The 26,768-nt window shown below is 46.5% G+C and overlaps 1 protein-coding gene across 1 annotated transcript in view; it reads right to left on the bottom strand.

Moving 5' to 3' along the window:
- pde6a (phosphodiesterase 6A, cGMP-specific, rod, alpha) overlaps nt 1-26,768 on the bottom strand; it is a gene marked incomplete at both ends in the record, with an annotated part of 143,533 nt that overhangs the window by 4,715 nt on the left and 112,050 nt on the right. The window contains 2 exons of the mRNA XM_084331861.1: nt 7,551-7,625; nt 22,264-22,327. Coding sequence (XP_084187987.1) covers nt 7,551-7,625; nt 22,264-22,327 — 139 coding nt within the window. The remainder of the gene's footprint in view (nt 1-7,550; nt 7,626-22,263; nt 22,328-26,768) is intronic.

Here is a 26,768-nt window from a genome sequence, read left to right as displayed (position 1 = left end):
AGAGAGAGAGAGAGAGAGAGAGAGAGAGAGAGAGAGAGAGAGAGAGAGAGAGAGAGAGAGAGAGAGTCAGGGGACAGGATGGATGGTGGACTGGGCCACAGTGGCCGCTCTTTCTGAATCGCTGCACCACATAATGGTTGTACATCACCCACTAGGAGCAGCCAGGGGGTCTTTCATCTCTCCTTCAATCCCACCTGCTCATCCCATCTCCATCTCTTTCTGTCTCCTGCTCCATCCCCATCCTGAGTTCTCATTTTTTCATCCCAATCCGTCCTATGATACCCTCGTTCCCAAGGTGGTGCCTTTGAGCAAGGCATGCAAAGGGATCATTGTTTTTTTGTTTAGATAAAGCCACGCCACAACATGCAAACCAAGGTTTTCACCATCCACAACAGATACTTGATTTTGTAGTGTACTACTACTACGCACTGGGGCCTTGACAGTCTTCACTCTTCTCTGTTGTGGAAGGTTCAAACCTTTGTTTGCATGTTGTGGTGTGGCTTAAGGCGAGACACTGCAGGTGAATAGTCAAATATACTTTTTTTGTTGATTTTGAGATTTTGTTATATTTTGCTTCCTAAACATGTCTTCTATGAAACTAGTGACAATAAAACGTCAATAACACACATTTAGTTGTTTATTTTACATCATTTTGCCTTATTGCATCCATAAATGTACACATATTTAAGTGCCTCATTTGCATATATAAACATACATTTCAGAAAACTTGCAATATATTTTTTCTTAGTTTATATGTACATAACAAATTGGGAAAGTTTCATAGTGATATCTATTCAAATATTTTTTGCCTATTAAGGGGTACTACACTGTACTATACTGTTTGTAGCCTGTGTGTAGTTCTGTTCAGTTCAATAACATCATTATTATTATTATTCAGTTATCAGGCATGTGTTTAGGTTGTCTATTACTAATGGTTTGATTAGGTATTGTGTTTGTAAATATCTGTTTAAAAAAAAAAGTATGGCATTTTACAATACAGAACGTTGAAGGCGTTTTCCCAAAAATGAGTTTTAAGAGTTTTTCCTCATACTCTGAGCCAGAAATCTCCACTTCAGTAGCACTCACATACACCAAACCTTCCAGTTCTATTCATATCTATGTTCTGAAGGTATTTACAGAAGGGTTTGTTGATATCGCATTCATACCCTGATTTATATCACATTTTATTCATAAAAACATGGCGAAATATGGAATTTTACCATAAAAATTGACTGAATGGAGTATTTTCTGATTTATGGAGTGATAAAAAGAGATATCCAAAATCCCCTCTGTAATAACCTTTGGCTCTAATATGTCAACAAAATGAAACTATAATTTTGAAAATGGCTTTATCCAATGTTCAGATTTCTGTCCTGGAATTATATGCAAATTAGTGCATATTTAAGTAGATCATGCCTCATTTGCATATTTAAACATACAATTTCAGAAAACTTGTAATACAAAAAAGTCTTAATATAAGTAATCAACTGGGGAAGTTTCATTGTGATATCTATTAGTTAATTTTTTTACCCTATTCACCTGCAGTGTCTCCCCTTAAAATATCACAACACAGCTACCCAGCTAGCTCACGACACAGCTACCCAGCTAGCTCACAACACGGCTACCCAGCTAGCTCACGACACAGCTACCCAGCTAGCTCACGACACAGCTACCCAGCTAGCTCACAACACAGCTACCCAGCTAGCTCACAACATGGCTACCCAGCTAGCTCACAACACAGCTATGTACCCAGCTAGCTGACAACACGGCTACCCAGCTAGCTCACAACACAGCTACCGAGCTAGCTCACAACATGGCTACCCAGCTAGCTCACAACACAGCTACGTACCCAGCTAGCTCACAACACGGCTACCCAGCTAGCTCACAACACAGCTACGTACCCAGCTAGCTCACGACACAGCTACCAAGCTAGCTCACGACACAGCTACCCAGCTAGCTCACAACACAGCTACGTACCCAGCTAGCTCACGACACAGCTACCCAGCTAGCTCACGACACAGCTACCCAGCTAGCTCACGACACAGCTACCCAGCTAGCTCACAACATGGCTACCCAGCTAGCTCACAACACAGCTACGTACCCAGCTAGCTGACAACACGGCTACCCAGCTAGCTCACAACACAGCTACCCAGCTAGCTCACAACATGGCTACCCAGCTAGCTCACAACACAGCTACGTACCCAGCTAGCTCACAACACGGCTACCCAGCTAGCTCACAACACAGCTACGTACCCAGCTAGCTCACGACACAGCTACCCAGCTAGCTCACGACACAGCTACCCAGCTAGCTCACAACACAGCTACGTACCCAGCTAGCTCACGACACAGCTACCCAGCTAGCTCACGACACAGCTACCCAGCTAGCTCACAACACAGCTACCCAGCTAGCTCACAACATGGCTACCCAGCTAGCTCACAACACAGCTACGTACCCAGCTAGCTCACAACATGGCTACTCAGCTAGCTCACAACACAGCTACGTACCCAGCTAGCTCACAACATGGCTACCCAGCTAGCTCACAACACAGCTACGTACCCAGCTAGCTCACAACACAGCTACCCAGCTAGCTCACAACATGGCTACCCAGCTAGCTCACAACACAGCTACGTACCCAGCTAGCTCACAACACGGCTACCCAGCTAGCTCACAACACAGCTACGTACCTAGCTAGCTCACAACACAGCTACCCAGCTAGCTCACTACACAGCTACCCAGCTAGCTCACAACACAGCTACGTACCCAGCTAGCTCACGACACAGCTACCCAGATAGCTCATGACACAGCTACCCAGCTAGCTCACAACACGGCTACCCAGCTAGCTCACAACACGGCTATCCAGCTATCCAATCCGTCCTATGATACCCTCGTTCCCAAGGTGGTGCCTTTGAGCAAGGCATGCAAAGGGATCATTGTTTTTTTGTTTAGATAAAGCCACGCCACAACATGCAAACCAAGGTTTTCACCATCCACAACAGATACTTGATTTTGTAGTGTACTACTACTACGCACTGGGGCCTTGACAGTCTTCACTCTTCTCTGTTGTGGAAGGTTCAAACCTTTGTTTGCATGTTGTGGTGTGGCTTAAAATATCACAACACAGCTACCCAGCTAGCTCACGACACAGCTACCCAGCTTGCTCACAACACGGCTACCCAGCTAGCTCACGACACAGCTACCCAGCTAGCTCACGACACAGCTACCCAGCTAGCTCACGACACAGCTACCCAGCTAGCTCACAACATGGCTACCCAGCTAGCTCACAACACAGCTACGTACCCAGCTAGCTGACAACATGGCTACCCAGCTAGCTCACAACACAGCTACCCAGCTAGCTCACAACACAGCTACCCAGCTAGCTCACAACATGGCTACCCAGCTAGCTCACAACACAGCTACGTACCCAGCTAGCTCACAACACGGCTACCCAGCTAGCTCACAACACAGCTACGTACCCAGTAGGCTCACGACACAGCTACCCAGCTAGCTCACGACACAGCTACCCAGCTAGCTCACGACACAGCTACCCAGCTAGCTCACGACACAGCTACCCAGCTAGCTCACGACACAGCTACCCAGCTAGCTCACAACACAGCTACCCAGCTAGCTCACAACATGGCTACCCAGCTAGCTCACAATACAGCTATGTACCCAGCTAGCTCACAACATGGCTACCCAGCTAGCTCACAACACAGCTACGTACCCAGCTAGCTCACAACATGGCTACTCAGCTAGCTCACAACACAGCTACGTACCCAGCTAGCTCACAACATGGCTACCCAGCTAGCTCACAACACAGCTACGTACCCAGCTAGCTCACAACACGGCTACCCAGCTAGCTCACAACACAGCTACGTACCTAGCTAGCTCACAACACAGCTACCCAGCTAGCTCACGACACAGCTACCCAGCTAGCTCACAACACAGCTACGTACCCAGCTAGCTCACGACAAAGCTACCCAGATAGCTCATGACACAGCTACCCAGCTAGCTCACAACACGGCTACCCAGCTAGCTCACAACACGGCTATCCAGCTAGCTCACGACACAGCTACCCAGCTAGCTCACGACACAGCTACCCAGCTAGCTCACAACACGGCTACCAAGCTAGCTCACAACATAGCTACCTAGCTAGCTCACAACACGGCTACCCAGCTAGCTCACAACACAGCTACATACCCAGCTAGCTCACAACACAGCTACCCAGCTAGCTCACGACACAGCTACCCAGCTAGCTCACAACACAGCTACCCAGCTAGCTCACAACATGGCTACCCAGCTAGCTCACAACACAGCTACATACCCAGCTAGCTCACAACATGGTTACCCAGCTAGCTCACAACACAGCTACGTACCCAGCTAGCTCACAACATGGCTACTCAGCTAGCTCACAACACAGCTACGTACCCAGCTAGCTCACAACATGGCTACCCAGCTAGCTCACAACACAGCTACGTACCCAGCTAGCTCACGACACAGCTACCCAGCTAGCTCACAACATGGCTACCCAGCTAGCTCACAACACAGCTACGTACCCAGCTAGCTCACAACACGGCTACCCAGCTAGCTCACAACACAGCTACGTACCTAGCTAGCTCACAACACAGCTACCCAGCAAGCTCACGACACAGCTACCCAGCTAGCTCACAACACAGCTACGTACCCAGCTGGCTCACGACACAGCTACCCAGATAGCTCATGACACAGCTACCCAGCTAGCTCACAACACGGCTACCCAGCTAGCTCACAACACGGCTATCCAGCTAGCTCACGACACAGCTACCCAGCTAGCTCACGACACAGCTACCCAGCTAGCTCACAACACGGCTACCAAGCTAGCTCACAACATAGCTACCTAGCTAGCTCACAACACAGCTACCCAGCTAGCTCACAACACAGCTACATACCCAGCTAGCTCACAACACAGCTACCCAGCTAGCTCACGACACAGCTACCGAGCTAGCTCACAACACGGCTACCCAGCTAGCTCACAACATAGCTACCTAGCTAGCTCACAACACGGCTACCCAGCTAGCTCACAACACAGCTACGTACCTAGCTAGCTCACAACACAGCTACCCAGCTAGCTCACGACACAGCTACCCAGCTAGCTCACAACACAGCTACGTACCCAGCTAGCTCACGACACAGCTACCCAGATAGCTCATGACACAGCTACCCAGCTAGCTCACAACACGGCTACCCAGCTAGCTCACAACACGGCTATCCAGCTAGCTCACGACACAGCTACCCAGCTAGCTCACGACACAGCTACCCAGCTAGCTCACAACACGGCTACCAAGCTAGCTCACAACATAGCTACCTAGCTAGCTCACAACACGGCTACCCAGCTAGCTCACAACACAGCTACATACCCAGCTAGCTCACAACACAGCTACCCAGCTAGCTCACGACACAGCTACCCAGCTAGCTCACAACACAGCTACCCAGCTAGCTCACAACATGGCTACCCAGCTAGCTCACAACACAGCTACATACCCAGCTAGCTCACAACATGGCTACCCAGCTAGCTCACAACACAGCTACGTACCCAGCTAGCTCACAACATGGCTACTCAGCTAGCTCACAACACAGCTACGTACCCAGCTAGCTCACACCATGGCTACCCAGCTAGCTCACAACATAGCTACGTACCCAGCTAGCTCACAACACAGCTACCCAGCTAGCTCACAACATGGCTACCCAGCTAGCTCACAACACAGCTACGTACCCAGCTAGCTCACAACACGGCTACCCAGCTAGCTCACAACACAGCTACGTACCTAGCTAGCTCACAACACAGCTACCCAGCTAGCTCACGACACAGCTACCCAGCAAGCTCACGACACAGCTACCCAGCTAGCTCACAACACAGCTACGTACCCAGCTGGCTCACGACACAGCTACCCAGATAGCTCATGACACAGCTACCCAGCTAGCTCACAACACGCTTACCCAGCTAGCTCACAACACGGCTATCCAGCTAGCTCACGACACAGCTACCCAGCTAGCTCACGACACAGCTACCCAGCTAGCTCACAACACGGCTACCAAGCTAGCTCACAACATAGCTACCTAGCTAGCTCACAACACAGCTACCCAGCTAGCTCACAACACAGCTACATACCCAGCTAGCTCACAACACAGCTACCCAGCTAGCTCACGACACAGCTACCCAGCTAGCTCACAACACGGCTACCCAGCTAGCTCACAACATAGCTACCTAGCTAGCTCACAACACGGCTACCCAGCTAGCTCACAACACAGCTACCCAGCTAGCTCACGACACGGCTACCCAGCTAGCTCACAACAGAGCCAGAACTCTTAATTTTTCTATCTGCAAGTATTTCATACAACATAATAGTATTTCATACCACATTATGTAGAAAATATCCAAACTATCCATTTAACCCCAAACCCATGTGGGGCTGCTCAGTGGCCAATTGTAGTGTGTGACACCCCCTACCCAATCTGTATTATACGCTTTTTGTTAATTATTAAGTCTCTAGTGAGATCATGGGAAAAACAGATTTGCACTGGAGGGACAGCCATGTCCCCGGCCTAAAGTTGCTTAGGAACGTCGGAGGGAACAAGCCAATCAGGAAGGCGAGAAGAGTGGGTAGTAATAGACTGGGGTGAATGTTGGAACTGTGAGTGTGAAGCAGTGTAACGTAGAGTGATGATGGAAATGAGCAAGTGAGAAAGCTGAGAGGAGATGAAGAAAATAGCCGTCCTTTTCTCTTCATCTTCTGTTACAAGTAACATCTGAGTGATTTTGTATCACTAATAACATCTAACTAAGGCTGTCAATTTATTAAAATATTTAATCTGATTAATCGCATGATTGTCCATAGTTAATCGTGATTAATCGCAAATTAATCGTATATTTTTTATCCGTTCTAATTCTACCTTAAACAGATATTTTTCAAGTTTTAATACTAACAATGAATAAAGTTTGCATGAAATAATAGGGGTAAGAAAACGTTAACTTGTTACATTCACCCACACAAGGGTTGAGGACTCACCCCCCGCCCCCCCCTCTCTCTCTCACACACACACACACACACACACACACACACACACACACACACACACACACACACACACACACACACACACACACACACACACACACACACACACACACACACACACACACACACACATGCCCCTTCCTCATCTCTCACCCCCCCCCTCTCTCTCTCTCATCCACCAATCCTCCCTCCTCATCCTTCATCCTCCCTTCTCCTCTCTCATCCTTCATCCTCCCTCATCATCCCTCCTCCTCCCTCCTCCTCTCTCATCCTCCCTCCTCCTCTCTCACCCACCCAGCCTCCCCCATCCACCTTCATCCTCCCTCCTCATCCACCTCTCCCTCCCTCCCTCCCTTCCTCTCTCTCTCTCTCTCTCTCTCTCTCTCTCTCTCTCTCTCTCTCTCTCTCTCTCTCTCTCTCTCTCTCTCTCTCTTTCTCTTCTCTCTCTCTCTCTCTCTCTCTCTCTCTCTCTCTCTCTCTCTCTCTCTCTCTCTCACAATGGGTTGCTGCTCCAGGACCGTTCTCTCCAGATCTCCCTGCTCCCAGAACTCAGCCGCCACAGCCAGCGCCACCTAGAGGGAAACACAGATGTTTCTACATTACATACCATACCATTACACCATACATACATTACATTCTAAATGTACATATTTCCATATCTCCTGGAAAATGTGCAAAATCACTGTTTTCACACATTTATTGTAAAATATATATCTTTGTTTTTTAATTAATTAATTCCATTTTATTGTATTCAATGTTCATAAGTCCATGGTTTGTACAGTTTGCTGACTGCTGACATCATACTCATCATACGTACAGAAACAGATCCAATTTTCCTCTATTTAGTAGAAAAAGAATTATGGAATCAGTCTTTTTATCAGTTTTGGACTATGGTGATGTAATTTATAGGCATGCTGCGGCATCAACTCTTAAACCTCTGGATTCTGCATATCACTCAGCTCTTAGATTTATAACTGGTGACAGATATGATACTCACCATTGTGTCCTGTATGATAGGGTGGGTTGGCCTTTTCTTGCAGAAAGGCGCAATAAACACTGGTATTTATTTATTTTTAAAGCCCTTATTGGTAAACAACCTGTTTATATCTCCTCACTGTTAGATTGGAATATTGGAACCTATTCAACTCGATCGAATGACTGGATGGTTCTTAGGGTCCCTCAAGTTTGTTCTGAGCTAGAGAAGTCAGCCTTTTCCTTTGATGCCTCTAACTAATGTCATTCAACTCACGCTAAAATTGGAGGTTCTCCCTTCCCTTGGAATGTTTAAATGTATGATTTCAGACCATTGTGTGACTACCTATACTGTTTTAGTTGATATTTTAAAATTATTTTTTAAATGTTTTAAAAAAAATTTACTCTGGTGTTTAAATTTCTGTGAATATTGTTTTTATTATGTACTGTACAATCGTCGTTTCTGTAAATGAGGGAAACCTCAGATGCTTACGATTTTAAATAAAGGTTGAAATGAAATACTCCTGTTTGCTGACTGCTGACATCATACTCCTGTTTGCTGACTGCTGACATCATACTCCTGTTTGCTGACTGCTGACATCATACTCCTGTTTGCTGACTGCTGACATCATACTCCTGTTTGCTGACTGCTGACATCATACTCCTGTTTGCTGACTGCTGACATCATACTCCTGTTTGCTGACTGCTGACATCATACTCCTGTTTGCTGACTACTGACATCATACTCCTGTTTGCTGACTGCTGACATCATACTCCTGTTTGCTGACTACTGACATCATACTCCTGTTTGCTGACTGCTGACATCAGACTCCTGTTTTCTGACTGCTGACACCATACTCCTGTTTGCTGACTGCTGACATCAGACTCCTCGTTGCTGACATCATACTTCTGTTTGCTGACTGCTGACACCAGACTCCTGGTTGCTGACATCATACTTCTGTTTGCTGACTGCTGAAAGCAGTGGTAGTATTTATTATTTATTTATTATATAGTGGTAGTTATTATTATTATTTTTCTTTTTTAACATTCATCACGTCATGATAACATATGTTAGCTCAACTTGATCTCAGTGCTGACACTGACACGCTAACAGATCTACATTAATGTTAGCTCAACTTGATCTCAGTGCTGACACTGACACGCTAACAGATCTACATTAATGTTAGCTCAACTTGATCTCAGTGCATCGACACTCACACTATCAGGTGGATACATATTTTCTCCAAATTAGATTAGTTTGGATTAGAATTGACTTTACTAACAAACTAACTAAAATGGAAGGAGTCTCTGTTTGTCTCTCTGTATGCCTGTCCTGCGAGTTTCTCGAGAACCTGTTTCAGAGCTGTACCAGAGCAAGACTTCGGTTTGGAATATGCCACTGGCAGGGAGAGATAAGGGTTTCTTACCCCTCTGAGAACTACACATACATACCTATTTTTGGGGGTTGTGGAGGTCGGACAGTTTTTTTTAAATTTTTTACAAGGTCAACAATTGATGCCACATAGAAGTGTTAAATATAATCTGAAAGCTGGAACCCTGGATTAATTATGATAGCCATTCCTAAACTCAACTATGTGCACCAATCTCAATCATCCAGGTTGGCAGCCCAAACGATGTTGTGTGTACCTGGTGTTTGGTTGTCATGGTACTCACATGGGTCACAGAAGACTGATGGATGAAAGTCAGTCAGTCAGTCCAGTATCTTTAATAAAAACCTTTTATAAAACATATAAAAATAAAAGTTGTCGACTATTTATTTGAAGCTTTTTATTCTCTGTTTCCTCGCCCTTAGAAGTGATCTCGTTGGCTACTTGTTATGTTGGTGATACTAGAAGTTGAGCTACTCTATTGTTGCAGTTGGAGTCACTGATAGATGCCTAGATATAAAATACAAATGACCATATAGAAACAAGTCTTGGTTCTAATGTTTCTAGCTCTGGCAGAGAATTAGTCACATTCTTAAATCTAGACCGAACTGTACACATGCATATAAATAACATGTAAATTTGGGTTTTAAGGTGGATTATTTTCAAGACATTAGAGTTAGTCTTGGAGCTACTTATAGTGCACATTTCATATGGTATTTTTTGGTACTGTATATAGATATGTTATCAATGTGTGGGAGTCAGAATCTGAATCACCAAGAAGGTAAATTAGGTCAAAGTAAAATCATAGCTCAGGAAAATGATCCAGGAAATCTAACTGCAGTATTACATTTGTAAGGCGATGGTTTGTATGATTTCACAGCTGGTAAGAAAATGGGATGAATAGCACTGATTGACAAATAGCATGAAATGCATGCAGTGCCATTGAGATACACACGCCGTATCTGAGATACACATAAACGCTGAAACCTTCTCCAACGTGCAGCCCAAGTTGATGACAGCGTTTATTTCAGGGCTTGTGCAGACTGCATGACTCGGTCTGTGCCATTGACCCAAATACTTTGCATTAGTTTTGTGGCTAATTGGCTGTAGTAATAATAATAATAATAATAATAATAATAATAATAATAATAATAATAATAATAATAATAATAATAATAATAATAATAATAATAATAATAATAATAATAATAATAATAATAATAATAATAATAATAATAATAATAATAATAATAATAATAATAATGAATTGCATTTATATAGCACTTTTCTAGACACTCAAAGCGCTTTACAATGTATAATGAAATTGCCTCATTCACCACCACTGGTAGCACCCAACCTTGGGCTACGCAGGCTCAATGGCTGCCATACACTGGCACCCGGCACACATCACACTACACAATGGCTGAACGGCTCAGGAGACAGGGATTGATATCAGTCAATTAAGGGGAAGGGATGATTAGGTGTATGGGGGGTGATTCATATAAAAACTAAGCCTACTGATAGGCCGACGGAGATTACTGATATGTCGACGGAGGCCAATGATAAGGCGAATGATTACCTGAGGGAGGAGACTGAGATGGAGTGGCAGGGCGATTGAGATTCCTAGACGAGTGACTGAGAGGGGCGATCTATCTCACTAGAGAGGCGACTAGCATGGTGAGCTAGTGGATAGGCTAATGGATAGGCTAATGGATAGGCTAGTGGATAGGCTAATGGATAGATAGGCTAATGGATAGGCTAGTGGATAGGCTATCAGATAAGCTAACAGCGCTATCAACAAAGTCAGTGCGTGACGGTATAAAAAAATTGACACCCACCTGACATTTGACTCCCACATTAAGCACCTGTGCAAAACCTCATTCTTCCACCTTAGAAACATAGCAAGACTCCGTCCCACACTCACCCTGCCAGATGCGGAAAAGCTCGTTCACGCCTTTGTCTCCTCAAGGCTTGACTACTGCAACGCACTGCTTATCGGGATCCCTAGCAAGAGCATCCAGAAGCTCCAACACATTCAGAACTGTGCTGCTAGGATCCTGATGAGAGTGCGGAAATATGATCACATCACACCCATACTCCATTCCCTACACTGGCTCCCTGTCTCCTCCAGGTTTGAATACAAGGTCTCCCACCTCACCCATCAGTGCATCCACAGCAACGCCCCCTCCTATCTAAAGGAGCTCATCGCTCCCCCGATCTCCACCCGCTCCCTCCGCTCTGGACACTCAAACACACTCCAAGTTGGTTGATGAGGCGAGGGACTAGCATGATGAGGGAGACCTTGTATTCCATCCTGGAGGAGACAGGCACAGGACACACCTCTGCACCATGGGTGACCGGACCTTCTGTTCAGCTGCTCCTCGGCTGTGGAATGCCCTCCCCGACCATCTGAGAGCACCACAGTCTGTTGAGGTTTTTAAAAGGAGCCTAAAAAATTTCTTTTGAACAAGGCATTTGCCTGAATTATTCTTTTACTTTTATTTTTACTTCTATTAATTTTATTATTATCTTAAAATTTGTATGTTCTTCCATTTCATTGGTTGTTTTATTCATTTTAATTGTTTTTATTCATTTAACTTTGTATCTTCATCTCCTGTAGCACTTTGAGATTTTCACAAATATAAATTGCGGTACAAATTGAATTTATTATTATTGTTGTGAAGGGCCAGATTAAACCGAATATATATATTTATTTATATATATATATTTAATTGTATTTGTATATTCTCTAATATTCCCTGATATCCCTTGTATATTCCTTGTACAATATGCATTGAATATCCATTCTAGCCTACTGAACATCCCATAATAGTCTCCATTTTACTATTGGTCGAGACCTTGGTGCCAGGCTGCCATACCCCTCAGACCCAGTTCAAACGTACCGCTCCACATGTACGAACAAGTCCTAGTTCCGCGTAGGAATCTGGCTACCGCACCACTAATGGGACTATTTGTTCATAGTGCGTATATATACTGCGCTACTAAAGTAGGACTTCCTTTTCAGTCCAGTTTCTTACCCTCCAATAGAGTCACAGACGTAAAGCCTCCCCGCGACGCCACGTGTGGGAGTAAGGCCAAGTTCGCCTACCATCGGTATTGAGACATCGTGTATATTAATATTTGAATAGTCATATTTGGCACTATATCGTCGAGTTGGACGTAGTCTATTAAGCTAATAATAGTCTGTTAATATATAGTGCTTCGTGCGGTGAGAATACTACCGTAGTCAGTACCCCATCGTTTCGGGCAGAGAACTGGCTGCTTACCCAGGGTGGTTGACCCCACGTGAAGCTGCACCCGAGGAGCCCCAGAGCCGACGAGCGAGTGGACCTGTATACCGGATTATTCTACCGACGACAGCCCGCCTTCCCAGGCACGGATTATGCTTTGTACACATTGATTATTCCATGGATAAAGACCCCCGACACTGCCGTGTGTTGGAACCCCCCCCCCTGGAGAGGACGCAAGGTGAGGAGACGCTCTGCAAGACGAGGTCGCTTCACGTCTCTCCTCCGTGGACCGGATGACGCCGGCCCACAAAGAGTCCACCTGCTTTCATCTGTGGTCCAAGGATCGCCGGCGCATTGAACGGCACTACAGTGGGTTCACCTGGGATACCCTTGGCCGGATGAGGCAGCCGGATTCTACCCCCCCCCCCTTCCTACTCCTGTCGGCTTACAAGCGACCGGATTAACCCCCTCTAGTGTATCCAGTATATAATCATTAAAGTATCATTGCTGTTATTCCTTAAACTATTCCAGGTCGTATATGTACCACCTGCGCCTTCAGAGATTGGACATTCTCTATTGATATACCGACGAATACTCTTGCCATAAAAGTGCATACTAATTCCATTCATAAATGTGATTGATTTGATTAAGTGCTTGCTCTACACACCATCGCTGTGTAGAAATAAAGACCTATTTCTAATTCGTACATTTGTGTTGGATCCGTTTCATCTACGTGACAGTGTTCATCATAATATATTTATGCCGTGTACTGGGTGGCCGAATATTAAGTACAAAGGTAGTGGTAGTAAGTATCATATCTAGTAATACAGTCAGGGAATTGTACCCCTCAGTTACAATTGGTCCTTCGAGCCGGATGGTAATTAGTGTAATATTAATATAGTGTTATTAATATTGAAATGGCCTATGATGAACACTCCACGAAACGATCCTCCTAACCAACGCCCGCAGCGCGAACGACGGCTCCCTCAGTACTTAGAGGCCTACGCTGTCAGTCAACAACCTAGTCTTCTACTAACAGTAAACGCGGTAAAACTAGAAAGTAAAAGTATGTCTAACCCCAACGCCCAGACTACCCCGACCATAGAGGCCCCTACGGGCTCTAATGTAACTGACCAAGTTCACGGTGGGGACCAGTGGGAACCAGACATGACTTCACACCCCGCCAGTACTGAAGAAGTAGTCCCCGATGAGTCCCGGGAGGAATACAACGCTACCGAGAGAGAACTCGGCACGGAAGAAGACGGGGAGAGCACCGTGGAGATAGAGCTCCAAGGCTCCGCAAGGAGTACCCCGAGGGAAGGCTCCCCTATACAACCGCCTTCTCCCAGCGAGGCAGAGAGGACCCTACAGCAGGCCTTCCTCATCAGCCTGAACGCCGCTGCTGAACGCGACCGACTGCAGATCCAGCAGCGAAGCGAACACGAGCAGATACGTCTAGAAATAAGACGCATTCAGATGGAAGAGAATGTGGCCCGAGAACGAGCCGGTGCTCAACGGGACGCAGCGCGCAACAGACAGCAGTCGCAACTAATAGAACAGCTGATCAGACGGACAACACCCTCTCCCTCCGCCAGAGGCTCCAGGAACTCGTCTAGACACACCTCCAGGGCGGCATCCCCTAGCCGAGTAAACAACCCTGAACTTGACCAACAGACGAGGTCTATACCCCCCACAGACCACCTCCCCCCACCGGTCCAAGCGAGACCTAGCAACCGGGAAGGAGCAGCATATCCTGTGGAGAGGCTGAACCAGAGACTACAAGCACTGGATGACCTAACTGAAGACGAAGATGAAGAGGAGGAGAACCACGCCCGAAGACAGCACAGTACTCTACCGGACCAGGAGGTCGGGTACAGCCCAGGCTATACTCCCGCGGAGCTGCGCTACAGACCCCCGACTCTATACACGGGTGAGCACGACGCACGACCCGCACCGAGGAACAGCACCTGGACAAGCGGGCCATGGTACACTGCCGGTACCAGCCCATACCAAGGAGCGGGAGGAGACTCGCCTAGGAGGCCTCTCCCCCAACGCTCGCCGATGTATCCACAGTCAGCGTCATACATTGGCACGCCTATGGTACCCGACTTCACCCAAGAGAACCGGGCCCAGTATACAGAACTCCGCATGTGTCTGGAGACCATGTTGGTGGATGTATTGGATGAACGCCACAAATACGCCATCCTACTGAAGCACTTAAAGGTGCCCCGCGCACATAATATAGCGCTCGCCTACGCGACTTCCACCACCCCATACACAGCAGCGCTGGTAGCATTGGACCAGAGGTATGGGCGCATATGGGATTACGTGATCCAGGAGATCCGACACATCGACCGCTTACCCCCAGCAATAGACAATCGAGCACTGGACGACCTGTCCATCAGAGTGCAGTCCCTGGTAGGGATGTTGGGAGCGCAAAGAGAGAAGGGGAGGCATGAACTTTACGCCAACTCAAATGTGGAAAGGATTCTGGAGAAGCTGCCGCCCGCTCGTCAGGAGCGCTTTAGGCGGCAGAGGGACCACAGAGACCCGAATGGCCCCGAACCGAACCTCCTCGATCTAGCAGACTTCCTGGCGAGAGAAGTCAGCAGCCTACGGCTAGATACATTCGGACGGAGCACCCCTGGCTCCAGAGAAGGAACCAGACGACTAAATGATGGAAGAAGATCGGTGACCGTGATGCACCAATCGGAGTCAGTACCGAGCAGCAGGAGCCACAGTACCCCCTCCAGAACGGAGAAGTGGAAGATAGTGTGCCCCTACTGTGAGAAAGAACACTGGCTAGCGCAATGTGACTCCTTCCCCAAGCTGAACGCGGAGGAAGCCAGTCAATGGATAAAGTCCAACAAGCGCTGCTTTCGCTGTGCGCGCTCACACATGGCAGCCGAATGCCGCTTAAAGAAAAGGTGCACCAAGTGCGATGGAGCCCATCTGGACATACTTCACGACAGTAACAGACGGCGCCCTTCACCCGCACCATCCAGCCGCAAAGCGAGCGTCATGTACATCGATCCCGCCAGCAGCAGTGGAGCCTGAGTACTCCTAAAAGTAGTGCGTGTGACACTAAGCTACCAGAATAAAGTCCTGGACACTTACGCCGTCCTCGATGACGGGTCAGAGAAGACCCTGCTGCTCGCCTCCGCTGCGGCCCAGCTAGGGCTGCGGGGAAGCGAAACCCAAATGACAATTCGGACAATAAGACGAGATTTGAAGACGATAAAGGGCGAGAATGTCTCATTCTCTATCGCAGCAAGCGGCCAGCCTGAGCGACGGTACCAGATTACAGACGCTTTCACCAGCCAAGAAATAGGACTGTCGCGGTACACATACCCCGTCGCCAAGCTGATGGAGAAATATGTACATCTGCGCAAGTTACCGATCCCGCTCATAGACAATGCTATGCCGACCCTGTTGATAGGCTCCGACCATGCAGACCTCATTGTCCCGATAGACCGGGTTCATACCGGACCCCGAGGCTGTCCTGCAGCAGTCGAGACCCGTTTGGGATGGACTCTCCAAGGCCCGCTCGCCAAATCTCTCAACCGAAGTACAGCCACTAGATGTCTCCACTCCCGAGTCACAGAGGGAGAAACCGCACTCCTGCAACACGTAGAGCGGCTATGGACCTTGGAACAAATGCCCTTTAAGAACGGAAAGAAAGACATTCGCTCTAAAGATGACATTTACGCCATTCACCTCCTCGAGACAGGGACCAAGAGAGTCCCGGTCAACGGCGTGTTGAGATACGCCACGCCACTCCTGCGGCGAGAAGGAATGCCTACTTTCCACGCCAAGACAGACGCCACAGAACGGTACCTGCTGAACACGGAGCGGCGCTTAGCCAAGAACCCCGCCCAAGAGAGTGTATACCGCGCTGAGATTGAGAAGCTCATCACAGCGGGACACGTCACAAAGATGGACATTAAAGAGGCTGACCAGACCACTGAATCGTGGTACGTGCCCCACCACAAGGTCCATCACAACGGTAAAGACCGCATAGTATTTAACTGCAGCTACCAGATCGGATCCCAAAATCTGAATAAAGAGTTACTGCCCGGTCGCAGACACTCGGCCCCTCCCTACTCGGCGTTCTACTCCGCTTCCGCCAGGAAAAGGTGGCCATCAGCGGGGACATTAAAGGAATGTTCCTGCAGGTGAGATTAGTAGAGGCGGACAAGCCCCTGTTACGGTTCCTATGGAGAGAGAAGCCAGGAGATGAGCACCCAGCCATCTACCAATGGGAAGTCCTCCCCTTCGGAACGACGTGCAGCCCCTGCTGTGCTACATTTGCACTACAGAAACATGTAGCAGAGGACCCAGCAGCGGACGAAGAGGTCCGACACAGCGTAAAGAACAGCTTCTACGTAGACAACTGTCTACAAAGCCTTTCAACCCAAGAAGAAGCCGAGGCTCTCCTGATTAAACTCCGCGCCTCATTGATCAAAGGCGGCTTTGATCTCAGGCAGTGGGCCAGCAGCGATCCGCAAGTACTGCGCAGCCTCTCCTCCGAGGACAAGGCAGCCAGCAGCGAGACCTGGATGGCTACAATCCCGGGAGAAGCCCAGGAGATGACCCTGGGATTGGTGTGGCGATTCAAAACAGATTCGCTTCACTACAGACACAAGCCCCTGACTACGGAGCAGGGAAGGCCGGCGGCGGCGCCGACCACCAGACGGAGTGTGTACACAACACTCGCCCGACAATATGACCCGCTAGGATGTATTCTACCGTACACCACCAGGGCAAAAATGATTGTACGAGCATTGTGGGACAAGGACCAGGGCTGGGACGACCCCATTCCCACACACCTTGCATCCACCTGGAGAGAGTGGGAGATGGAGCTCCACTCACTCCCAGGCGTTAATATGCGCCGAAGCTACTTCCCACCCACGGTGAGGCCAGAGACATGTAAAATGGACTTACACGTCTTCAGTGACGCCTCAGAGGTCGCATACGGATCAGTAGCCTACTTACGGGCCCAAGAGAAGGGGGGAGAGATCTACACAGCATTTGTCCTCGCCCGCTCGAGAATAGCCCCACGCAAGCAACAATCTATCCCACGCCTAGAGCTCTGCGCAGCCCTAGCCGGAGCGCACCTAGCCACGCTCATCCAATGTGAGCTCACCATACCGGTGTCTAGAACAATCCTGTGGTCAGATTCCACGACGGTACTCGCCTGGATCAAATCGGACTCATGCAAGTACAAAGTCTTCGTGGGAGTCAGAGTCACCGAGATTCAAGACTTAACCGAAGAGTTAACCGGAGAAACAGAGTGGCGCTACGTTGATACAAAACAGAACCCAGCTGACGTCATCACCCGGGGGATGCCCCTGGATGACCTCACCCGTCGCAATGTCTACAGTGACGGCCCCGCATTCCTAAGACTCCCGGAAGGACAGTGGCCCATGCCTATCCCGAGGGAAGCAAGTCCAGAGGAGGTGGAAAATAAGAAGTCTGTGTTCTGTGGATTGAGCACCGTAGCCTCCACCGACCCTAACATAGACGATTGCACGTCCATAGAGAGTGCACAACAAAGAACATTCCTGCGGTACCACCCGGAGTGCAAGTCCCCCGCTGATATGTCAGCAGCTAACTACGAGGAAGCAGAATTGCTTCTACTGCAGCGATCCCAGAGAGACTCGTTCCCCGATGAATTGGCCTGTCTACAGGGAGGAAAGCCCGTCCCATCCGACAGCAGATTAATTCATCTGGCCCCCGAGAGCGACGCTCATACCCTCATCAGAGTGGGTGGTCGCCTACGCAGAGCCCCCAATCTACCGGATGACATTAAATACCCGATCGTATTGAACAGCCGACACAAGGTCACAGAGCTGATTATAAAGAAATACGATGAGGATGTACATCACGCAGGAGCAGAAAGAGTCTTCGCGGAAATCAGACGTCGTTACTGGATCCTACAAGGAAGAGAGGCGGTACGACGCTTCCAGCGAACATGTCTAGACTGCCGCAAGTGGCGCGCGCAGCCCAGCATACCAAGGATGGCTGACCTTCCTCCATGTCGCCTCCGAATCGGTGACAAGCCATTCCACTCAACGGGTATGGACTGCTTTGGCCCGCTGACCATAAAGAAAGGAAGAGGAACCGAGAAGCGGTGGGGTATTGTATTCAAATGCATGACCACCAGAGCGATACACATCGAGCTTCTCCCGACCATGAGCACAGACTCATTCCTTATGGCCTTCCGTAGATTCACATCACGGAAAGGAAGACCGTCTACCCTATTGTCCGATCATGGGACAAACTTCAAAGGCGGCGAAAGAGAGCTGAGAGAGAGCTTCCAAGCTATGGGCCCAGAACTTAAGACCCACCTCGCTCCAGCACAGGTTGATTTCCAATTCAACCCCCCAAACGCACCCCACTTCGGTGGCACTTGGGAACGAGAAGTGCGCTCCATAAAGACAGCCCTGTACGCAGTACTTGGGGCCCAGACTGTGGCGGAAGAAGTCCTAATGACAGTCCTCACGGAGATTGAGGGAGTACTTAACTCGAAGCCCCTCGGATATGTCTCCAGTGATGTGGCGGATATCGACCCAGTTACCCCCAACACACTCCTGATGGGGCGGCTAGATCCTGCATTACCCCAGACAATGTACCGGCCTGAAGAAGCGAACGGCCGACGAATGTGGAGGTACAGCCAAGTATTAGCCGACAAGTTTTGGAACAGTTTCCTACTGCACTACCTACCGTCTCTACAGACCCGCCAGAAGTGGGTAAAGGAGAGAGGCAATTTGACAGAAGGAACAGTCGTCATGATTATTGATCAATCACTGCCCAGAGCTATGTGGCCGGCCGGCCGCGTAAGCAAAGTGATCACCGGTGCCGACGGCAAGGTCCGAGCAGCTGAAGTGCTCGTCCAGGGTCGCACTTACACCCGTCCCGTGGCGAGGCTCATAGAACTGCCTCGACTCCCAGACACAATCGATGATGACCATGACCCTACAAACAACCCTATGACTTTGTGAAGTTGACTGACCCCTACAGCAAACCCTTATGTGTAAATAGACAACGCGATTAATCTGTCTCTGTTTAACTGATTAGGTCTGGGACCTATTCAGGGGGTGGCTGTTGTGAAGGGCCAGATTAAACCGAATATATATATTTATTTATATATATATATTTAATTGTATTTGTATATTCTCTAATATTCCCTGATATCCCTTGTATATTCCTTGTACAATATGCATTGAATATCCATTCTAGCCTACTGAACATCCCATAATAGTCTCCATTTTACTATTGGTCGAGACCTTGGTGCCAGGCTGCCATACCCCTCAGACCCAGTTCAAACGTACCGCTCCACATGTACGAACAAGTCCTAGTTCCGCGTAGGAATCTGGCTACCGCACCACTAATGGGACTATTTGTTCATAGTGCGTATATATACTGCGCTACTAAAGTAGGACTTCCTTTTCAGTCCAGTTTCTTACCCTCCAATAGAGTCACAGACGTAAAGCCTCCCCGCGACGCCACGTGTGGGAGTAAGGCCAAGTTCGCCTACCATCGGTATTGAGACATCGTGTATATTAATATTTGAATAGTCATATTTGGCACTATATCGTCGAGTTGGACGTAGTCTATTAAGCTAATAATAGTCTGTTAATATATAGTGCTTCGTGCGGTGAGAATACTACCGTAGTCAGTACCCCATCGTTTCGGGCAGAGAACTGGCTGCTTACCCAGGGTGGTTGACCCCACGTGAAGCTGCACCCGAGGAGCCCCAGAGCCGACGAGCGAGTGGACCTGTATACCGGATTATTCTACCGACGACAGCCCGCCTTCCCAGGCACGGATTATGCTTTGTACACATTGATTATTCCATGGATAAAGACCCCCGACACTGCCGTGTGTTGGAACCCCCCCCCCTGGAGAGGACGCAAGGTGAGGAGACGCTCTGCAAGACGAGGTCGCTTCACGTCTCTCCTCCGTGGACCGGATGACGCCGGCCCACAAAGAGTCCACCTGCTTTCATCTGTGGTCCAAGGATCGCCGGCGCATTGAACGGCACTACAGTGGGTTCACCTGGGATACCCTTGGCCGGATGAGGCAGCCGGATTCTACCCCCCCCCCCTTCCTACTCCTGTCGGCTTACAAGCGACCGGATTAACCCCCTCTAGTGTATCCAGTATATAATCATTAAAGTATCATTGCTGTTATTCCTTAAACTATTCCAGGTCGTATATGTACCACCTGCGCCTTCAGAGATTGGACATTCTCTATTGATATACCGACGAATACTCTTGCCATAAAAGTGCATACTAATTCCATTCATAAATGTGATTGATTTGATTAAGTGCTTGCTCTACACACCATCGCTGTGTAGAAATAAAGACCTATTTCTAATTCATACATTTGTGTTGGATCCGTTTCATCTACGTGACAGTGTTCATCATAATATATTTATGCCGTGTACTGGGTGGCCGAATATTAAGAACAAAGGTAGTGGTAGTAAGTATCATATCTAGTAATACAGTCAGGGAATTGTACCCCTCAGTTACAATTATTATTATTATTATTATTATTATTATTATTATTATTATTATTATTATTATTATTATTATTATTATTATTATTATTATTATTATTATTATTATTATTATTATTATTATTATTATTATTATTATTATTATTATTATTATTATTATTATTATTATTATTATTATTATTATTATTATTATTATTATTATTATTATTATTATTATTATTATTATTATTATTATTATTATTATTATTATTATTATTATTATTATTATTATTATTATTATTATTATTATTATTATTATTATTATTATTATTATTATTATTATTATTATTATTATTATTATTATTATTATTATTATTATTATTATTATTATTATTACTCTTTACGATAGGACAACAACACCACTTTCCGACAGCAGCCTTGACCGGGGCTCGAACCAGTGATCTTCCGATCATGTGTCCGGAGCTCTACTGATGTATGTATATGAAGAACAGCATGGATTGTGCAGAGAAAGGACTTTTACGAGTTACGAGGTTTCTATCCAACAGCAGCAACACTGTGTCTCAGATGGCAACGTGTGTATTTTTAATACATACCATAAACCTGTCAGACATGAAAGCAAGCGGCTGGCTTTGATGCATGGCGTTCAGAACTCACAGCTGAAGAGCGTTTAGAGGAATGGCAGTGCAGATAAGATGTCAATTCTATATCTGTTTCATCATTACTGCTCCTCCCGTGGTCTCTCTCCAGGAGTGCGTGTGTGTGTGTGTGTGCGTGTGCATGTGTGTGTGTTCACTGTGGATTGTTGAGATAGAGGCTATAGTATTGTTCTCATGCTGTGAAGTATTGCATAAGAAGTGCAGTGGGACTTGTTTAAAGATCACACACACACACTCATACATACACATGAACATACACACACACACACACACACACACACACACACACACACACACACACACACACACACACACACACACACACACACACACACACACACACACACACACACACACACACACACACACACACACACACACACACAAGAGATACACACACATCCACACACCCAGTTTACCTTGCTTTGTACCGCCCATGGTTTGGCAATAGCAGACAAATCACATGCTGTCATCATCATAGCCCTAAAACAGATATAATAACAGTATGAACATGCTGTCATCATCATAGCCCTAAAACAGATATAATAACAGTATGAACATGCTGTCATCATCATAGCGTTAAAGCAGATAGAATAACAGTATGAACATGCTGGCATCACCATAGCCCTAAAACAGATATAATAACAGTATGAACATGCTGTCATCACCATAGCCCTAAAACAGATATAATAACAGTATGAACATGCTGTCATCATCATAGCCCTAAAACAGATATAATAACAGTATGAACATGCTTGTCATCATCATAGCCCTAAAACAGATATAATAACAGTATGAACATGCTGTCATCATCATAGCGTTAAAGCAGATATAATAACAGTATGAACATGCTGTCATCATCATAGCCCTAAAACAGATATAATAACAGTATGAACATGCTGTCATCATCATAGCGTTAAAGCAGATAGAATAACAGTATGAACATGCTGGCATCACCATAGCCAGTAGATATAATAACAGTATGAACATGCTGTCATCACCATAGCCAGTAGATATAATAACAGTATGAACATGCTGTCATCACCATAGCCCTAAAGCAGATATAATAACAGTATGAACATGCTATCATCAATATAGCCTTAACACAGATATAATAAGAGTATGAACAGGCCCCAGTCAGCCATGTAGTGCTGGTTGAGGAGATGGGTAATATGGCCTAGTGTAGGGATGAGCCCAAATTCAAATATGAATTTGGCAAAGCACAGATAATGCAAGGGACACAGATATCGTATATATCTTAAACATGAACTTAGTGCAGCCTTCTTTATGGGAGCAGACTGACTTTAGGTCAAAATCCAACTTTCTCCTTGGATGAATTCCTTGTATGTCCTGCATCAGTAGGCTGGCTAGATAGACAGTCCATACATCTTAGTTTAGTTCAAAGTAAAAAAGGGGGAAAGAGAGAGAAGTTTATTTTTTTTATAAAGCAGGGGGTTCAGACAGTTCCTGAAACCTATTTTCAGTTTCTGATTGTTCAATGTCCCCCAGTTAAAGGGGGTGGGGGGGTTCATGCAACTTTGTTTAGTTAAAAATGTAATTAAAAAAAAGAAAGAGATGAAAAGTACAGTATGAGGAAATATATTTAAAAATAAATGATATGCCAATATTAAATCAAGTTGATGCTTTGAATACATTTGCAGAATTTAACATGACTTCATTTGATCTAATGTTAATTAGTTAATAATTAGTTAATGTCTGTTCCCATCTTGGATTGAACAGTAATTGTTGCAACAAAAACACGTTGCTTCCAGTATAAGCCACACCCACTTCCAATCTTAAGATAAGATAAGATATTCCTTTATTGATCCCCTTGGGGAAATTCAGGCATCATAGCAGCATGGGGGAGGGGGAGGGGAGGTACAGGTACATCCGAATACAGGTACAGATCATTTAGTTATTATCTGTATACAGATACAGATACAGATACAGATACAGATACAGATAATGCCGTTTCTGCACAGCCTTAGTCTAGTGCAGTGGTACTCAGACTTCGACAACTCAGGAGTCACATTGACAAAAACATATTGTTTGAAAGAACCACATTACAAAAACACCCCGTTCCTAAACCAAACCAACATCAGGCTACCAATAGGTGATTTACAAGCCATGAAAAAAAGCATGATGATGTATTGCATGCTGTACCAATAGACTATTGAAATGTTTATTGTTACCATGGCAACCTTAACTATTGATACATATGGCAAAATCACACGCACTGTAATACTTATTGTGATTAATGGTTTTCCCCTGGCAATTCAAGACTACAGCACAATGTCTATGCATGTAGTAAAGTCCAAAACAACTGTAGTAAAGTCCATAACCAAATCAAATAATGTAGTCAAGTCCATAACCAGATAGATTTGCATGGTTGTAACTAATGGGAAATTAGGTTTTAATGGATTATCACTACTGGAAAATGTCCTATGGTCCCAGGTTCAAATCCACTCGGTTACATTGGTGGGCATCTGGTGGGATCTCACTGCCCTGTGAATCTGTATCCAGGTTCATGTAGCAATGGGGGTGGGATCTCACTGCCTTAACTCTGGGAAAGTGCGCACATGGACAAAAGAATGTGCGAGGACGCACTTCTCGAGGGGAGGACGACTGTCAACCACCCTTTAGCTCATGTTAGGGAAATGTTATCTATGTCCAATCCATCTGGGTTAAATCTCTGTACAGCTTGACTAGTTTAATATAGGTCAACTAGTAAACTAACTACAGCCCAGACACTAGACTACAGTCTGACAGTATCTCTTTAACAACGACCAAGGTTGAGGAGATATGACCTTTACTCTTGTTCTAGTGTGAAGGATCCCAGGTTCAAATCCACTCGGTTACACGTGTTTAAAAACATTTTAGGAAAATCTAAATTGGAGACTAGTATTTTTTTTATTTTTATTTTTTTTATTATCTTTTTCCCCCCTCCTCTTTTTCCGATTTTTTCTTTTCTTTTTTTTCCATCCCACTGTTAGTCGTTATGCCAATTCCCAACTCCCTTCCTGGTTGTTGCCCACCCCCCCTACTGTTTGTCCGAGAGGCCGGAGACTGTCACATGCTATCCTCGGACACATGCGCAGCCAGCCGGCAGCGCAGATTCTCCCTTCAGATCCTTCCTTTGCTGAGCAGGCGCCCCGACCGAACTGTAGGGGTATTTTTCTGTTTACAACGCCCAGGACCCACCCATCAGCTTTCCCACCCTCTAATACTGCCAATTGTATTAGTACGGACGACCAGCCAAACTGAAAACAATGTGGAGAGCTGGAATTGGAGACTAGTTAAAGAGCCACAGCATATCAAAGAGACGCTTGTGGCTCATGAGTTCCACTGATCTAGTGCAATATCCACCTCGCGGGAGGCTGTGGTCTAGTGCAATATCCACCTCGCGGGAGGCTGTGGTCTAGTGCAATATCCACCTCGCGGGAGGCTGTGGTCTAGTGCAATATCCACCTCGCGGGAGGCTGTGGTCTAGTGCAATATCCACCTCGCGGGAGGCTGTGGTCTAGTGCAATATCCACCTCGCGGGAGGCTGTGGTCTAGTGCAATATCCACCTCGCAGGAGGCTGTGGTCTAGTGCAATATCCACCTCGCGGGAGGCTGTGGTCTAGTGCAATATCCACCTCACGGGAGGCTGCCAGAATACCATTCTAAATGAAAGGTGCTGTGTGTGTGTGCAGGGCCGCCTGGGAGAAATGCGAGGCCCTGTGCGAGATTTAACGCGAGCCCCCCCCCCCCCCCCGCCCCCCCCAAAAGGTTAATTTTTTTTTTTTTTTTTTTTTTTTTTCATACAGTCAACATATTCTTAAATAATAGCACTGCCCGAGGCGGGGCATGATACAGTCAACATATAGCAAAAGAGAGAGCGAGAGAGAGCTCCCGTTCTACAGTCAATATACAGTGTACAGAGAGAGAGAGAGAGAGACACATTGGAAAGAAATTGAAATGCTATTTGGCCCTAAACAGAGAGTACACAGTGGCAGAATACCTGAGCACTGTGACTGAAGATCCTTGACTATACAGACTCAGCGAGCACAGCCTAGCCATCGAGAAAGGCCGCCATAGGCAGACTGTGTGTGTTAGAAAGAGAGAGAGAGAGAGAGAGAGAGCATGTGTGTTAGAGAGAGAGCATGTATGAGAGAGAGAGAGAGAGAGAGAGCATGTGTGTGTGTGTTAGAGAGAGAGCATGTATGAGAGATCCAAAAGGACAAAGATCAACACTTAAATCCAAGAGAGAGAGAGAGAGAGAGAGAGACACATTGGAAAGAAATTGAAATGCTATTTGGCCCTAAACAGAGAGTACACAGTGGCAGAATACCTGAGCACTGTGACTGAAGATCCTTGACTATACAGACTCAGCGAGCACAGCCTAGCCATCGAGAAAGGCCGCCATAGGCAGACTGTGTGTGTTAGAAAGAGAGAGAGAGAGAGAGAGAGAGAGCATGTGTGTTAGAGAGAGAGCATGTATGAGAGAGAGAGAGAGAGAGAGAGAGCATGTGTGTGTGTGTTAGAGAGAGAGCATGTATGAGAGATCCAAAAGGACAAAGATCAACACTTAAATCCAAGAGAGAGAGAGAGAGAGAGAGAGAGAGACACACATTGGAAATAAATTGAAATGCTATTTGGCCCTAAACAGAGAGTACACAGTGGCAGAATACCTGAGCACTGTGACTGAAGATCCTTGACTATACAGACTCAGCGAGCACAGCCTAGCCATCGAGAAAGGCCGCCATAGGCATACTGTGTGTGTTAGAAAGAGAGAGAGAGAGAGAGAGAGAGAGAGAGAGAGAGCATGTGTGTTAGAGAGAGAGCTTGTATGAGAGAGAGAGAGAGAGCATGTGTGTGTGTGTTAGAGAGAGAGCATGTATGAGAGATCCAAAAGGACAAAGATCAACACTTAAATCCAAAG

Source organism: Notolepis coatsorum (genome assembly GCF_963971535.1).
Source record: "Notolepis coatsorum genome assembly, chromosome: 16".
Taxonomy (NCBI): domain Eukaryota; kingdom Metazoa; phylum Chordata; class Actinopteri; order Aulopiformes; family Paralepididae; genus Notolepis; species Notolepis coatsorum.
The sequence above is the reverse complement of the archived record's forward strand: the minus strand, read 5'-3'. Positions and strand labels throughout refer to the sequence as shown.